The 17,634-nt window shown below is 41.0% G+C and overlaps 2 protein-coding genes and 1 non-coding gene across 10 annotated transcripts in view; 2 read left to right on the forward strand and 1 right to left on the reverse strand.

Moving 5' to 3' along the window:
* Positions 1–338: 338 nt before the first annotated feature.
* Mfap1 (microfibril associated protein 1) lies at positions 339–13,436 on the reverse strand. The gene is made up of 9 exons (XM_020156205.2): positions 13,223–13,436; positions 8,888–9,107; positions 6,539–6,668; positions 6,002–6,189; positions 5,389–5,497; positions 5,126–5,286; positions 3,119–3,278; positions 1,857–1,946; positions 339–1,763 (listed from the first exon to the last, which is right to left on the reverse strand). The coding sequence occupies exons 1-9, from the start codon at positions 13,299–13,301 to the stop codon at positions 1,581–1,583; spliced, it is 1,320 nt and encodes a 439-aa protein (XP_020011794.1). The 5' UTR covers positions 13,302–13,436; the 3' UTR covers positions 339–1,580.
* A 37-nt stretch (positions 13,437–13,473) lies between these two features.
* The window catches only part of Wdr76 (WD repeat domain 76), a 41,569-nt gene continuing 37,408 nt past the window's right edge, over positions 13,474–17,634 (forward strand). Inside the window, exons 1-4 of one of the 8 annotated variants that reach the window (XM_074065839.1) lie at positions 13,506–13,538; positions 14,215–14,337; positions 14,897–15,634; positions 16,154–16,540. In XM_074065839.1, the coding sequence (XP_073921940.1) occupies positions 15,533–15,634; positions 16,154–16,540 (489 nt within the window). In that variant the 5' untranslated portion in view covers positions 13,506–13,538; positions 14,215–14,337; positions 14,897–15,532. The other 7 variants (XM_074065840.1, XM_074065841.1, XM_074065844.1 and 4 more) reach the window with 7 other exon arrangements.
* LOC141420982 (U6 spliceosomal RNA) lies at positions 17,345–17,451 on the forward strand. Its single transcript, XR_012445690.1, has one exon. It is a non-coding gene; the product is annotated as a U6 spliceosomal RNA (small nuclear RNA).

Genomic DNA, 17,634 nt, shown 5'->3' on the forward strand with positions numbered 1-17,634 from the left:
GACAGTACCCTATAGACTGTTGTAAGAAGTGACGAGATAACGAATACGAAAGTTTGGCTAATACCTGCCTCAGCGTGGACATTCAAATGGTATTGTGCTCTCCCTAAAGAATTTTAAGGCCTGCCAGGCATGCCTGTAATCCTAGCTACTCAGGAGGCAGAGATCAGGAGGATTGTGGTTCAAAGCCAGCCCGGGCACAATAGTTCACAAGACCCTATCTTGAAAAAACGTGGAGTGGCTCAAAGTATAGGCACTGAGTTCAACCCCCAGTACCTCAAAAAAAAAGCTTTAATCTCTGGCTCTGGGGTAATTTTTAGATTGCACCCCACACATAATAGTGAATGACACTATGTTCATCTTTATTACCTCATAGTAATTGTTTACACTTATAATTTTATTCTACAACATTAAATGGTTTAATTAAATGGTCTAAGTGATTCTTTTAGGGGCATTTTAAGGATGTGAAAAACCTTGGTGTTTTATTTTTTTTTGAGACTAGGTTTCATTTGGTGCCCAGGCTGGCCTGTCTCACCCTCCTGAGTGCTGGGATTACAAGCATGCACTACCACATCTGGTGGATTTTTTTTTTTTTTAATGCAATTGAGAAAAGTCTTCCTGCTGGTAAAATTTCATTTCTTTTAACCTGTAGAACTCTTGGTACTCTGCCATGTGCATGGTGCTTATACAGTAAGTATTAAGTGGAAAGAAAACTGAATTTAACTCTAGTATTGACAGTGTGGATTGCTACTCAGAGGGCATTGATCTCTCCCCTCCCCATGATATATGAGATACTAGTAGGTTAGCAGGTGCTTATCAGTAAGATGCCCCATTTTATGAGTCAACATTTGTTCCATGTATAACTATAGTTTAGAGCAAGGACAACCAAACAGATTTGTACTTGCTTATGGAATAAATGTGGGTGCTACATAACATCTGTCTAGTATGTGAGTTTGTTTCTGAGATCAGAGGGCATGATCAAACAACTTGCTTGATAACTCCTTGTTATATTTTAGTTAGTAGTTAGTCCTTGTCAGCTTACACATTTTCCCCCCAAAATATGATAAAAATATTCCTAGTGTGACTTATTTCTTGAAACACACACAAATGGATCAAAAAGCATGTTCACTTAGAAAGGTTGACTGTACCCAAAAATGCAAAACAGGCTTCAAAGAGCTTAGATTTCTTGGTGCATATATAGATTTCTAACCCTAAGGTAGAAGTAATGCATTGTTCATTTACGCGCCCATATTTCTGACCCAAGCTAAGAGGCCAGAAAAAGAAATTCAACAGTCCCAAGTAAATATGGGAAGCTATGTTAGAGAAACCTAAGATTTCTCAGAAACAGTTTTAAGTGGGAAACCTCTAATCCTACCTGGACAGTGCTTTTCTGTGGGTTTCTCAGCACAAGTCCAAACCTCACAAAGCACCTTCAAAGACTGGGTCGCCCAATAACACAAGTATGGCAGTAAGTCCAGGAGGAGGCTGGATACAGGAACCATGTAAATAACAGTGAAAGGAAATCAAGGACCCGATGCTGAGACTTCCACTCGTGTCCAGCAGTTGGAATAAGTAGTTGAACACTAGGTGGTTTTCCGCTTCTTTGCAGATGGTCGCTCAAATACATCTCGTACCCCAGCTGCCTTTTGTTTAAAGAACTTTGTGTTCTGGGCACTCTCTTGACCCCAGGCTGAATCAAAGGAGGTGGTGTCTTGATCCACAAGATGGGTGTACTTGGTACGACCAGAACGTCCAAAGTTCTTGACCTGAAGGAAGGATGTACATGAGTTATATTATCAAATGTACCATGCAACTCAGCTTGCAATAGTGTTTTCCTATGTTATCTAAGGTCACCATACCTGCATGACTTTAGGAAGAATAGTTTTGTTGAAATGATCCTCAAGGGTAGGTGCACTGAAATCTCTCTTGTATACTTCTTCATCCTCATCCTGCAGAAAAATAATCCTATCAGTCTTGTGGTTTTATTTGATATAGATCCAAACCACAAATTTATTTATTTTGGTAGTATTGGGGTAAGGAACTCAGGTAGGATAGTTAAGTTTTTTGTGGGATCTACTTTTTAGGGCCTAAAAATTCCTCTTTTAATCCCAAACGTCATTCCTATTTTACTTCTTGTCCAGATGAGTCAATATTTGAGTATGTGCAACAAAAGACTGACTTTGACATAAATTTTCCTCATGTATCTCAGCCAGCAACACACTGCTTCTGTAAGAATCTTCATTATTATTATAATATTTTCTGGTGGGGGACTGGGTTTTGAAGTCATTGCTTGAGCCATATCTTCAGTCTAATTTTGCTGTTATTTTGGAGATGGGGGTCTTGCAAACTGGCTGGTCTTGAACTGTGAACCAACCTCCTTATCTCAGCCTTCCATCTACTGAAGTTTTAAAATTTTACCAAAATCTGCATTGAAGGGAAGAATTCAGCAGTAATAGGAATATTTAGGGTTTGATATTTTGATAGATAGCACTTAGAAAAATTAGTCTTTTTTTTTTTGGGTGGTGGTGGTACTAGGCTTTGAATTCAGGGCCTCATGCTTGCTAGGCAGGTGCTCTCTTCAGCCACTTTACCAGCCCTTGACTTTGATCTTTATAGGAAGAACCAAGACAAGGGCATTCTGCATAGCATGAATACTTACCTTTTTTTTTTTGTTATTTTGTTAATTAGATTTAGTCATTTTCTTTCAGCTCAAAATGAAATGTCACCCAAATATGAATTATTGTAAAGCTATTTTCAGAGCTTGTTTTTCAATAACCAAACTTCTCGCCTGGCTATGAAATGTTATCTAAGTAGTTTTGGGACCTAATTTGTTGAGTATCTATATAGCTCACTATTTTATTTCCTTAATTCTATTATATCATTTCTGAGAGCTGAGTCTAAAACAGAACTGTTGTTGCTGCTCTTCCTGCTTCTACAATCATCTTCCTCGCTAATACTTTTTACTGCATTTATGTTCTGAGGCAAAAAGCAAATGAGAAGGTTGACTGCTGGCAAGTGGAAATAACATTTTATGTCAGTTTCTTCTCATTCCAGTGGAAAAAAGAACTCAAAGCTTCTGAGTTATTCCTACTGCCCAATTTTCTGACTCCCTTTTACTTACCATAAAGAAAGCACCGCGGTGATAATACTTCTGTAAAAACTTGTATTTGCCCTTAACAGCTTTGTTGGTGATGACTTTGCCATTTGCCCGAAGCTCAGCTCGCCTCTCTTCCTCAGTCAGGTTTCGCATGCGTTCAATTTCTGCTTTCTCCTTTTCAAGTCTGTCCAGAGAGCAAAACTATTAGTATTTTTCAAGCTTTAGAAAGATCTAGTTTTCTGAAAATAAGTCACATCTCCTTTTAGTTATTATTCACCTTTTTAACATACTATTATTGCTTGATTTTGCAACATTACTAATTTCTCTTCCCTACAATGCCTTCTTAGCTTTTAAAAAAACTCAGAATATAATCCTAGCTACTTAGGGGGCAGAGATCAGAAGTATGCAGTTGGAAGCCAGTCTGGGGAAATAGTTCAAAAGACCCTATCTTGAAAAAACCCTTTACAAAAAAGGGTTGGTGGAGTGGCTGAAGGTGTAGGCCTTGAGTTCAAGCCTCAGTACTACAAAAAACAAAAAAACCCAACCAGTCTAACCCAACTGAAGGCAAAGTGAAGCACTGAGGCATTCTAGTTGAGAGTCAGCACCAATTACCAGACATGAAGAAAGCTCTTTTGAACTTTCTAGTTTAGTCAGTTCTCCAGCTGAGGCATTATGTGAAACTACTAGAGCAAATGTTCAGTAAACCTCCAAAATGTCCTTTGAGTTTTTTGGGGGTTTTTTGGTATTGGGGTTTGAATTTAGGGCTTTGTGTTTGCTAGGCAGGTACTCTACCACTGTAGCCACTCTGCCAGCCTGTCCACCTGCAGAATTGAGAGAAACAAAGACCTGCTGTTGCAGCCAAACTCTGGTGGCTCAAGCCTGTAATTCTAGCTATTTGGGAAGTTGAGATTGGGAGGATAGCAGTTTAAGGCCAGCCAGGCAAATAGTTCTCGACACTTCATCTCCAAAATACCCGGAGCAAAATGGACTGCAGGTGTGGCTCGAGCAGCTCAAAGAAGACTCATAGCCTGCTTTGGAAGCACAGAGCCCCAAGTTTGAACTCCAATCCCATGAAAAAACAAAAACAAAACCAAAAAACCTGTTGCTTCATCAGGCACATGGCTCAAGCCTGTGATGTGATCTTAGCTTTTTGGGAGGTGGAGATCAGAAGCTTCACAGGTCAAGGCCAGCCTTGGCAAGAAGTTTGCGAGACTGCATCTTAACCAATCAGTTAAAGCTGGGCGTGGTGGCATGTGCCTGTCATCCAAGCCACAGGGAAGTGTAACTTAAGAGGATCATGGTCCAGGCTGACCCAGTCATAATGTGAAACTCTATTTCAAAAACAACCAAAGCAAAAAGAGCTAGGTGTATTGCTCAAGTGGTAGAGTGCCTGCCTAGCAAGTGCAAGGTTCTGTGATTAAACCCCAGTACCACCAAAAAAAAAAAAAAAAAAAAAAAAAGATTAAAAACTGTCTCAAGTAGGGGGTGAGGGGGAGAGGGAAGGGGCAGGGTGGGTGGTAGGGGAGGGGGTGGGGGCAAGGGGGAGAAATGACCCAAGCATTGTATGCACATATGAATAATAAAACAATAAAAATAAAAAAAAAAAACTGTCTCAAGTCACTTGATTTTTGGTTAGGTTTTTATATGAAAGGAGATAATTACTAACAGTGAGTAACATTTGTGTCTTTTTCTAACTTTTTTTTCTTTTGGTAGTCCTGGGAGTTGAACTCAGAGCCTTATGTATGCTAGGCAGGCAGGCTCTCTACTACTTGAGCCACTCTGTCAGCCTAGATTTGGTGTCCAATAGGAAACTAAAGCAAGCATTAGCTGGCGCTCTATCAATGAGAAATAACTGACAAAGTGTGTTTCTCTTTCCTGATTACATCACAGTAAAGCTCACATTCCAACATGGGAAACTCACTCAACTGCAAGAAGCAAGAGTGGAATGCAGAATATGATGGGCCTGAAAGTTCCCCTATTAGAAACCTGTTCCACTAGGAGTATTAACTCTAGACCGATCCTGTTACTCACGCTTCTCGGTCTTCTCTGTCTCTCTTGATTCTTTTTAGCTCTCGTACTTTCCATGCCTCATACTCCTCTTCATCATTTTCATCGTCAGTATTGAGTGCATCCAGTGCAGCCAGGGACCGCTTGTTTTCCTCCAACTCTTTCTTGGTCTCCTCTTCTACAATCTGGATAAAGAGAACAATTAAGTTTTTGGACTTCCTGCGTCTCCTCTGACAAACCTAATTACATTAATCTTTGCACCTGACTCTCACAACCACTCCTAGTACCTTGAGCGTGTACTTGCGCCTCTCCTCAGCCATCCGTTTTGCTTCCTGCTCCAATTCCTTCTGTTTCAATGCTTCAGCCTCACGTTCTTGAACTGTCACTCGGTCTTTCCTGCATCACAGAGGTCCTGTTAATTGCCCAAAGTCCTTAGAGTGGAGTTCTTTGTCTCCCTAGATCTAGTCCCACCTAAACCAGACAAAGCCAGGCAATCTTTGGCTCTATTATTTGAAATAGTCAAAACCAGGAGTCATCTCAGGTCTTCAGAGCACAGTTTCATTTATCTTTGAGAACTGCCTAAATAGCACGGGACCTCCTAGACTGTGAGTAGTAGGATCTCCAGCCATGAGGAAAGAAATAGGAATTTCTTCTTCAAGTTTAATTTTGTGCTTAAAATATACAACTATAGGCAGATATATTCTCTTTAACTGGAAAGGGAGATGTGAAAATAAACTCAGGCTTTCTGCTATTACCAAGGTACCTCTAAGCATGTATGTTGCAGGGCTAGGGCATTGGGCAAAAGATTTTACCTTAATGCTTAAATTTCAGAAGAACATGGAATAGAAAAGATGCTTTTATTGTTATACCTGAAAAGTACATTGCTTATGAGATACGTACTTTCGAATGAAGACTGGCTTAAGGCGAGGCTCCATCTCATCTTCACTGTCTGTGTATTCTTCATACTCAGACTCTGATTCTGACTCCTCCCCCGAACGTCCTTCATCTTCCACCTCCATTACTTCCATTTCTTCATTTTTTCTCTCTTGTGCTCGCTGACGCATCATGCCACGGCGCCGCTCTATTTCCTATCAAGGCATACACCTAAGCCAGTTATTCACATAATCAGTGTTCTAAAATGGCATTGTTTTTGGTGCTGGGGACTGAACCCAGGGCTTTGCACATGCTGAGCAAAAGCTCTACTATGAGCTACAACCCCAACCTCTAGCATAGCTTTTATTTTTCCCTCATGAAGCTCAGCAGATTCTGTCATGAGTAAGTGCAATTTAGCATTATGTCATTTTTAACCTTATCGCCCAACAAACAGGAAATAAAATCAGAGTTCTACCAAAAGCAATAATCTTGTGCAACAAATAAGCACTGGGCCCCAATTTTTCTTGTCCCTAGGAAAAATACTCCCATATTCCTTTATCATACCTCATCATCAATTTCTTCTTCCTCTTCCTCACTGCTATCTTCTCGTTCCATGCGCCAAGCATCTCCTTCTACTTCTGAGTCACTTTCTCCTACCACTTCAGGTTCCACTATTTTCCGATGTCGAGCCAATCTGAAAAACAGGATCTCCATTTGTAACACCAATGTCACAAAAATGAAGGAGCATCAACTACATTTCCTTAGCCAAGAGCACTCTGACAGTTGCCTTCACTAATAATGAAGTCTTGAGATGAAGAAACTGAGGTGCAGATTAAAAAGACTACTCCAGAATGTCAAAGCAAATAGCCAAATTGAGCCTAAAACATTAAGCATCCATTCAGGCATCACCATGGGGCACTCCAGCAAACTCACAGGGAACTTAGAGACAATAATACCTCAAGGTAGTTCACAATTTCAACATCAGATATTATTACATTTCTTTCAATGGCATGGCAGCTTTGTAAAACTGGGTTTTGGTGGTGGTTGTAATAAATCACAATTAAGCATGAAGGTCAATATAGAAAGGCAATGAAAGTGTAACAGTTCTGACTTCAGGTTTGAGAAGTCAGTGTCCAACAGGCTTACAAGTCCTACTAGTAAGTAACTGTAGTTAAGAAGAATGAAATAAAAATATTTTTTTCTTTGTGTGTGTATGTTTTTTAAGTGGCTAAGTTGTTAGGATATAAATACGCTATTTGTGGCTGGGGTGTGGCTCAAGTAGGAGCACACTTATCTAGCAAGCGGAAGGCCCTGAGTTCAAACCTCAGTACTGCCAACACCCAAAACAACAAAAAATAACTTATGTTATTTGGATCTATTTAATAAAACAAAATAAGTGCAACTGTTTTGGCTTTGGAGGTCTGTTACAAGATTCCTGAGACATATGAGGACAAAAAGAGGTTCAGGACCTCTTGCCTGCTCTATAAGGTAATGCCTTAATTAATATACAACATTCAAACTCCCAAACTGAGGGCTCTCTTTTCAACATGAGACCATGTTTCATGTCTTTTCTCCTACTTCATTAGTGTCATCTCCCCTCATTCATTGGTCTTTAGAGTAAGTAGATGGGTAAAATCAGTTCCTCAATTTTTTTTTTTTTGGTGGTACTGGGGTTCAAACTCAGGGCCTTATACTTGTTAGGCAGGCACTCTACCACTTGAACCCTAAGTTTCACAAATCTTATAAGATATCTCTGTGCTAAAAAGACTCCCTTCAACAAACCAACAAATGGTCTGGGTTTTTTTTGTTTTTGTTTTTGTAGTGGTCGGGATTGAATCCATGGCTTCACATATGGTAGTCAAGTGCTTTACCACTGAGCTGCATCCCTAGCCACCTTGGTCTCTGGTCTCTGTTTGTTCTCTCTCTCTCTGTCTCTGTCTCTGCTGTCTCTCTCCTCTCTCTCCCTCCTTCCCTCCTTTCTTTCCTTTTTGTTTTGGTCTCTGTTTTCTATTATCCTAATGAGTTAATTGGGTGTTTACACCAGAAGTAACCTGCTGTTTTCTGAAGCTGCCATTTATTTGGTCAGGTTACCTTCCTAGTCCTTTTCTGCCTTAGTTTCCTCATTTGTAAGCTAAGGATAGGAGTACCTATCTTACAAGGTTATTGTGTGGATTAAGAATTAGTAGCTAGGGTAGAGCACCTGCCTAACAAGCATGAGGCCCTGAGTTTAAACCCCAGTGCCTCAAAACAAAACGAAAAACAGTTTTGGGCTGGCAGGGTGGCACAAGGCTCTGAGTTCAAACCCCAATGCCATTAAAAAAAAAAAAAAAAAAAAGACAAAGAATTAGTAGCTTGGTTTTTTTCTATTTTTTCCCTTTTTTTTTTTTTGGTGCTGGGGACCGAACTCAGGGCCTTACACTTGTCAGGCAAGTGCTCTTCCACTGAGCTAAATCCCCAACCCCAAGAATTAGTAGCTTGGAACTGGTAGCTCATGCCTAGCTACTCAGGAGGCAGCGATCAGGAGGACAGAGGTTCCAAGCCAGCCCAGGCAAATAGTTCAAGATCCTATTTTGAAAATAACACAAAAAAGGGCTGGCAGAGTGGCTCAAGTGGTAGAATGCCTGCCTAGCAAGGTGACACCCTGAGTTCAAACCCCAGTACCATCAAGAGAAAAAAAAAATTAGTAAATGTGGATTATAAGTGTGACTCAAGTAGTAGAGCACCTGTTTCCTGTTTTGTAAGCACAATGCCCTGAGTTCAAACCTTGGCCCCACCAAAAAAAAAAAAAAAAAAAAAAAAGAATTAGTAAATGTAATCTACTTGGAACAGTGTCATTCCAGTATGAGCTATTGTTGTTCTTGTTAATTAAACAGTAGAAGTTCAGGCCCAGAAGAACTGAACCCTAGTCATTACCTCTCTTCCACATCTTCACTAATACGGTTCTGTAAACGCCGCAGACGTGGATCACTAGATGAATCCTCCTCCTGTTCCTCAGGCTCTGCTTCTTGTTCTTTGGCTTTCTTAATGAATTGAAATTCTTCATCTTCCTCATCTGAGGACTCCATAGGGGCATAGTCTGGCCTCTTTCCAGAGACATATCGTTTTACCTTCACTTTCTCCATGGAAATCTCACCTGGGTAAGGAAACAAAGATAACTTGTAATGTTTCAGTACCCTCTTCCCAGTAACCTCCAATTCTTGGCCTTTGCAGGTACAGCTCTGTATTCCTGGTAGGCAAGAGCATAAGTGGGAGAAGAGAGCCATTATTCAACCACTGACTCATGTAATAGTACTTTCCTACAAAGGCCAAATCATGGAAAGGCATTCTTGTGAATGCTAACACTAAGATAAGGAGGCTTAGCTTGGGTACGATGAAGTGGAGGAAGGTGGGCAGTGAAGCAGCAGAAAAAAGTCCCCTCTCCCTTCATGTTGTTCCACTTCAGCTATACCTTAAACAAATTATTTTTAACTGTGCCCAGCACATAACAAGGATGAGTCAAGTGGGAAGACTGAAATACTGCTCAAGCATTCTTTACAGATCTTTTTCTTTCTTTTTTTTTTTTTTTTATGAACTGGGGTTTGAACTTAGGATTTCACATGTGCAAAGCAAGTGCCCTACTTCTTGAGTCACACCTTCAGTCTCTCAAGCATTCTTTTAGATTCCTCTTGAATTTGTATTGCAGCCTTTACAACATATACCCATATAACTCAATATTCTAATCTTACCTATTTCAACTTTCTTTTCCTTTAGCTTCTGTGCTATCAAACCTTCTATTTTATAAATACAAACAATTCCAGTGCAGAGAGAGATAATAGTCATCATGATCTAGTAGGATTAAGTCCAAAACTTCAAGAATGGCTTAACCTTAGAAAATTAATGGGGGAGCCAGGTGCAGGTAGCTTATGCGTGTAATCTAGCTATTTTGGAGGCTGAGATTGGGAGGATCACAATTTGAAGTCAACCCAGGCAAATAGTTCGAGAGATCCCATTTCCAAAAACCAGAGCAAAATGGACTAGAGGTGTGGATCCAGCAGTAAAAAAAAAAAGAAAGAAAAGAAAATTAATGAGGGAGAGGGGAAAGCAGCGTATTTTCTTTAAGTCACATAATCTTAGCAATAGATACAACAAACATTATATAGCCTGAATATTCCATAGCTAAAATACTTGAAAACCAGATTTTAGTTTTTTGGATTTTGGAATATTTGCATAGGTATTATTAGCTGAGCATCCCTAATCTGAAAATCCCAAGTGTGAAATATTCCAAAATCTGAAAGTCTTTAAGCATTCATTGTTCCAGTGCGCAAAAAGTTTGGATCACGTGTTTTGCATTTTTGGATTAGGGATGCTCAAACTGTACTAAATGGTGAAAATTGGAAAGTACCCCCTTTTAACAATAGTGACTAGGCAAAGAGACTCCTCACTGTTGGTGTTGCTCTTGTATTAGGCTGGGGCAGAGCAGAGGACAGTGCTTTGTTCATTCTAGGGTCCTTTGTTTGCCTGGGCTGGTGGCCAAAGCTGTTTTATTCCTAGGGCACGTTAAAAAAAAGAAATGAATAACAGTAGAAGTGGGATGTGGTGGTCTGGGCCTGTAGCCCGTTACTCCAGAGGCCGAGGCATGAAGACTGCCTGAGCATAGGAATTTAGGTCCAACCTGGCCAACATAGCAAGACCCCTATTTCTTAAACAAACAGACAAACGATAGGCATTTGTATGCTATTCCTATTACATCTTATAGTCTGCATTCTATTATGATTCTAATTTGGGCATAAGAAATGAAAATTGAGGACTAGGAGTGTGGCTCAAGTGGTAGAGCATCTGCCTAGCACACATGAGGCCATGAGTTCAAACCCCAGTAACAAAAAAAAAAAAAAGGACTGAAACTGCCATAATTTGCAGACTAAATGAGCATCTATGTAGGAAACACAAGATAACTAACAGACAAGTTAAAGGAGTTCAAAAAGAAATGCAGGGTAGCCGGATACTGGTGTCTCATACCTATAATCCTAGCTACTTGGGAGGCAGAGATCAGGAGGATCCTGGTTGGATGAAGGTGATGGCACCTGCCTGTATCCAGCACTCAGGAAGCAGAGGTAGTAGGATGGTGAGTTGGAAGCCAGCCTAAGCTACATATCAAGCTGCTGTCTCAGGAAAAAAAATTACATTCCCTTCTGAATTGTAAGCTCCTCAATTTACCTTCCACTTGGTAGAATTGTGTATTCAATCCTATTTAGTATATGTGACACTCAGAAGATGGAAAATCTCTATAATCTGACTATTTATGATCTCAGGATGGGGAGAAGATTTTCTTAAACAATATACCAAAAAAGCAAAAACTATAAAAGGATGAAGTTCATCAATCTGATAACACTAAAACCAAAAACATATAACAGAGACTATGGAAGACTCCATAATTGAAGGTAAAAGACAAGCCAAAAATGGGGGAAAAGATATTATAGTTTTGAAATATATAATAACACAGCAAAGTGGGTAATTGACAGAAAGTTAATTCATAGAAAAAAAGGTAGGGAGCTGATGAAATAAAGATATCCATTATCACGAGTAATCAGTAGAATGCAAATTGAAATAATAAGATACTACTTCACACCAGTTAGATTGGGCAAAAATTTGAAAAAAATGTGGATGAATATCCTGGAAATAAAAACTCATGCTGTTACAACTGACTTTGGAGAGCAATTAGCAAAAAGGTAGTAAAGTTGATGATGAATTTAGTAGTCTTCCTTAAATTCTTACACAAGTGCAACAATTAAGAATTAACATTTAAGAATGACAACTGAGCCAGGCACTGGTGGCTCATACCTGTAATCCTAGCTGCTCAGGAGGCTGAGATCAAGACCACTGAGGTTCGAGGCCATCTTGGGCAAACAGTTCAAGAGCCCTCATCTCTAAAATAACCAAAATGGACTGAGGTATGGCACCTGCTTTGCAAGCATGAAAATCTGAGTTCAAACCCCAGTTTCACACACATGCAAAAAAAGACAATCGTAGTACTTCCGAAATAGAGTAAAAATACAGCAACAAGGATGCTGATCATTGTGGTAGTTACCCAATGGAATTCATAAGCAGTTACATGAGTTAGATAATAAAAATGAACTAGACGATATGTATCCAAAGGGTAATTCTCAAAAACCTCATCGAGTTACAAAAGAAAAAAAAAAGGGGATCTCGGGAAGTAGCTCAGTAGTAGTACGGTGGCCTGGGATGCTTGGCACGAAGGAGGCAGGGGTTCAATCCTCTACACCACAAAATAAATACATAAAGAAAGAAGGCAAGTTGTACAATGGCAGACAGTACACTTAGAACAAGAAAGGATTGGTATTTTTTTTTTTTGTTTTGTCCAACATCCTTAGTGAAAAAAAACTCTTTGGTCTGATTTCCTAAACCGGTATGGTGTTCCTCCATCGGCATTCACTGAACTCTTACCTGTCCTTAAAGGATCGAACTACATGCCACTTCTGCAAGAAGCTTTCCTTAATTACCCTAATCTGAGATGGTCTATCCCTTCTTGTGCTTGGCATGTGCCTCTTTTTGCATTTTTTAAAGACAGTCCTTCTTTCTTTATTCCCCTAAATATCTTATACTTGCATAATAGGCAGTACTGGGGTTTGAACTCAGGGCCTAGAGTTTGCTAGGCAGGCGCTCTACCACTTGAGCCACACTTCCAGTCCATTGCAACTCTTATCATTAGAATATGTACTCCTCAAGGTTAGGGGCATTGTCTTACACAACTTTATATTTAATTTAATAAGCAGCCATTGCGCTGGTTGAAAAGGAGAAAAAAGCTGGAAGACGACATGGTTCCTGCCTCAAGGAGTTATGAGCTTATGATCTAGTAGAGGGAGACAGACACATAGCTACAATAACCGGCAAAGGTTACAAAAGCAGCCTAAACAGTCTGCTATGGATAACAGGAGAAGCTGTATTCCGCACAGCGCCCTGCAAACAGGCTTTCACTATGTATATCAGACCAGGCGATTTGTGAGGCTAAGAGAAGAGGGGTGCTTGCTGTACATGAGAGCAGACAGGTCCCAGAAACAAGATCAAATGCAAGTGGGTCCCGCCTCCACTTTCAGGCAACGCGACCGGGTGCAAACTTAGGGTGGGGAGGTGGGAGAAACTAGAGGCGGATCTCAAGGGTCGCTGGGGTTGGAGTGCCGGCCTTGGGGAGGTTTGAAGGATGTCGAAGCTGAAAGAGGTAAGATACTATTGGGAGAGGGGAAGGCACAGTACCTTTTTCATTGCGAACCGGGACGGCTCCAGCCGTTGACTGGATGGGTGGTTGCTTCATGAGTGCGCTTGGGACCGACATGTTGGTGGCAGCGGTAGTGATTCCCGAAACTTGATTAATTCCAAACAGTAGACACTGACAACGACGAGCAAAAAAACTCCTTCCTACCTAAGACCGCCCCACAGTCCTGTGCGACTGATAGAAACGACTTACGGCAAGGCTAGATGAACCGGAAATCCGGGACTAGAGGATTGTGGGATATAGGAGGCCCTCTGAGCGCCGGACGCTGAGCCGCTCCAGTTGCTCTTGCACATGCTCGTAGGTGGCCCTCCCGTTCTCAATCAGGGTTTGGAAGGCTTTTTCTGGCGGGAGTTTGTTTCCTTCGTAATTTGCTAAAACAGAGGAAGGTTCGAATTAAAAGTTTCACTTGTCTTGATTTGAAGCTGACAAGAACGGGATAGTGATAAGAAACTGAGGAGCTAAGGGAGGGGCTCCTTGTCTACCTTGTTGAAACCTCAGAAAAATTAGAGTTTAATGGAATAAAAGTCTTGCTACTGGCTTATATGATTAGCCCTGTTTGAGGGCAGGGATAAAGCCTGGAATCCCACCACCTTACTTTCAGCTTTCAAGTTCTGGAAACTGTTAAAACCCATTCCTGGCTGCACGGTGTTAGTATTTTATTTCGCAATTATTTAGTACATGTGTTTGCCGTGCTCAGGGACCTGAAAGGAGTGTGACTATTGTTAAAAGCCTGTGTCCTCAGGAGGCTTGAATTTTATTTAGAAAGTCTTCTAGGAATTCTAGAATGAGTCTTCTAGAACTTCAAAAATAATTTTTACAGGAGCATCTTCCAACTTACAGCTGGGTTGTGGGAAAAAAAAAGGCCAACTGTACGTCAGCATTTCACCATAGAGAGGCCTTTAGAACTTCTGTGGTGGGGGAAGAGAAGGGATACTATGAAAAATTTGGTTTAATCAGTGATTTTTGAATCAAGGAGTCGTGAAAATTCTGTGGGTACCAGGTTACAGAGGGCTACCGATCTGATTGACTTCCAAATTATTTAACCTGTGTTCTAAAATTGGTCCTGGATGGGAGAAGTGAAATTGGTAAATTTCAGGTAAGGATCAGTGAGCAGTTTGGGTCTAGAAAGAGCATTAAAAGTAAGAGTACACAGAAATTTTCTTTTCAATTTTGAAAAGTGGGTCTCGCTATGTTGCCCAGGCTCGTTTCCAGTTCCTGGGTTTAAGGGATCTTCCTGCCCTCAGTCTTGTTGAGAGCTGGGGCTGTGCGTAGTTGTGTTGCCATCTGCTTGACTTAAAATTTTATATTATGAACTTAACAGCTACTAAAATTTGTGTCGTCAGACTGGGGATACAGCTCAATAGTAGGGCACTTGCCTAGCATATGCAAGGCCCTGGGTCCAGTCTTCAGCACGGGGCAGGGGATGGAGGAGCGGGGAAGAATGTCCAAAGAATAAATTTTTTTTTTCTTTTTTTGTCCAAAGAATAAATCTTGTGGGAGGATACTTGTTTTGGTTCATGGCAACCCGGAGAATAGGAGAAAGGGTTTAATATGGGTGTGACTATACAAAATACAACGCACTAAAATCTTTTTATTTGTGATATTTGATTCACTTTACCCCAGGCTTTTGGCTCTTTTGTTTTGTTTTGTTAAAGGGTCTGGAAACCCTGGTCGACTTCTCAGTTCGGGATTTCGGGGATGAGCCACCCACGCCCAGCTATCCTTAGCGTCCTTAGTTAACTGGTGGTCAAGTGAGAGTTAACCAGCATTATCCGCGCTTGAACAAAACAAAACAAAATCCCAAATGCTTCCCTTCTTAGGAAGAAGATAATACGGTAACAGCGGGGTATACTTGTGGTGGCCGAGGGCTTGATTTCCCGTGCCCTACATTCCATATGGCGTCTACGTGTGTCTGAACCTTTGCCAGGCTCACCTTGCAAGGCGGTGGTTTTTCCTTAGCGGAGCGAGATCCCAGAACCACTAGCATCAAAATCCCCACCAGATATTAATTCGGATCCCACCACTCAGGAGGCAGGAGAATCTTGGGTTCGAGGCCAACCTGGGCTACACAGCTAGGCCTTGTCTTTAAAAAAAAAAAAAAAAGCCTCTGCCTCGCAAGTGCAAGGCCCTGAATTCAACCCCCAGTACGCCACCCCCCCCCAAAAAAAAAATTCTAGGGCTCCAAGAAGCCCGGGTTGGGGCGCCCCCGCTGGCTCCGGCTCCGGCTGCGGCCACCCCTAGCCCCGCCCCCGTCCTTGACCACATCCCGCCCCGCGCGGACTCCCGCCACAATGTTGGCGGGAAGACGCCAGCTACTAAGTAGCGGGGAGATGTCCCGGTCCCGCGCGCAGGTGGAGGACACGGCGGGCTCCAGACAGCGTCCGCAGGAGCAGGTGAGGGCTCAGCAGCGATCCTGCCCTCGTTTATGGAAAGTTTGGCCCTCAACTTTGAGGAAGGCTCTTATTGACATTAGAAATAATGGGTAGGATCAGACCTGGGTTCCTCCTCCCCATCCCCACCTCCACCCCCATCTCTACCCCCACCCCTACCCCTTTCCCTTGCCGTCTGCATTTACTTTTGCAGCAATTGTCAGCTTTAAACAATTTTAGCTAGTTGGAAGCTGACATTTGAAGTAGTCACCCAGTCACAGATGCTAGTCATTATTAATGATTGGTCTGGCAAACGCATGAACAAAAAACGTGCCAAGTAGAATCAGTAATTCCATTCCGTTTAATGAAGTATGCGTCAGGGTTTTGGAGGGGGAAAAAGTTTCCTTACAGGCCATCAATTTCAATTATGTTGTCATTATGCAACAGGAATTCAATTTGTTGGCACAAATCTGTTGAGTTCCCTGTAAGGAAGGGTATAGGACCTGAGATTCTAATACTCTATTCCTTTATTGATCTTAATAGGTGAATGAATATAAAGAAAATGAAAACATTGCTTATGCATCTCCTGGACCAGTACAGACTACAGTTTTAGGAAAGATAGCTAAGGTTTATCTTACTCCCTTTTCACTCAGCAATTACAAACTACACCAACTTAAGTGCTACAAATCCCGATTAGAAAAGAGTTCTAACAATGCAGTGGTGTGTAAGAAGACTGAACTCAAGAAGAAAACTTGCAGAAAGATTTTAATTCCACAGAAGAAAGCTACATCTTCCAAGGCAGAATCCATGCTGCAAAAATCTTTGGATCTCCCTACTGAAAGTACCAAGCTGGGACAGAAGAGCAGTTCAGATGAGGTGGCTCTCAGTGTTGATATGGAAAGCAGTGATGAAGATACCACAGCTGGCCTGGTAGGAGTTTATTTAGTAGTTTGTTCTAATTTTCCTATCACTTTGAAATTTGAAGCTCTCAAACTCAGGTTGTGAAAGGTCTCTACTGCAATCAGATTCTTTTATCATCTAATGTAAATTAATTGAAACTTTTTGAAGGTGTTTAGCAGATATATTCCTTGGATTAATTTTGCTCTTGGTTTTGATTTGTTAAGGAAAGGGTTGACTTAATCTTCACTTTGCTTCCCTTTTTCCTTTTGGTTTGTTACATGTGTTTTTGGGTTTATTTATACTGTATGGTGTCTTGCTTACCTTTACATATTTATTTTCAGTTTTCCAGAAGTCATCATCTTGAGGGACATAGGGTATTTGATCCTTGCTGTCAGGGTAGGATAACCATCATTAAATTGATTGCGTTAATATGCTGAACAATCTTTAAATACAAAAGGAGGCAAATAATGGAGTAGAGAAGATACTTTATTCTATTTAATGGTTTGAATTGATTGAAGGAATGAGATACCTAGTTAGTTTGGCTTCTACTGCCTACTGGACTGTTGTGCTTCATTCAAAGTGACAACTTTTATACAGGACAATGTAAAATTGTTCTAGATGTCAAAAGGTTGATGGATTTAGGGGAACAGAAAATGAAGCCAGGGAAAGGAAGATAATTGACAAGTTGTTATAAAACAGGAATTTGATTTATGCTTTATAGTCCCAAAGAATCAGGACCTGTGATGGGACTGCATAGGGTAAGTCATAAGTGCATTTAACCAGGGGATGGGAACCTAGCTTATAGGCATAGCCAGTTCTAAGAAACATCGTTCTGTACTTGCTTTGGCAGCACATATACTAAAATTAGAACAATACAGAGAAGATTAGCATGGTCCCTGCTCAAGAATGACATGAAAATTTGTGAAGTGTTCCATGTTTTTTAAAAAAAGAGAAACCTTGTTCCTTTAAGCAAATCACCTCCCTAATGAGAGGATTGGTGAAGATTGGTCATTCTCAAAATTTAGCCTTTATCAGAATTACCTGGAGAGCTTGTTAAAACTCCATTGCAGGACAGTTTTGGAGTTGAGTGGGACATACAGTTTACATGTCTAACACAGTTTCCT

Source organism: Castor canadensis, chromosome 2 (assembly GCF_047511655.1).
Source record: "Castor canadensis chromosome 2, mCasCan1.hap1v2, whole genome shotgun sequence".
NCBI lineage: Eukaryota > Metazoa > Chordata > Mammalia > Rodentia > Castoridae > Castor > Castor canadensis.

Excerpts from the sequence above, each read along its gene's own strand:
- Mfap1 (XM_020156205.2), bottom strand. The coding sequence starts at position 13,301 with ATGTCGGTCCCAAGCGCACTCATGAAGCAACCACCCATCCAGTCAACG. Across the intron at positions 5,498-6,001 it reads AAGCCAGTCTTCATTCGAAA|GAAAGACCGAGTGACAGTTC; the intron begins GTACGTATCTCA and ends TCTGTGATGCAG. Across the intron at positions 1,764-1,856 it reads TTCTTCCTAAAGTCATGCAG|GTCAAGAACTTTGGACGTTC; the intron begins GTATGGTGACCT and ends TCCTTCCTTCAG.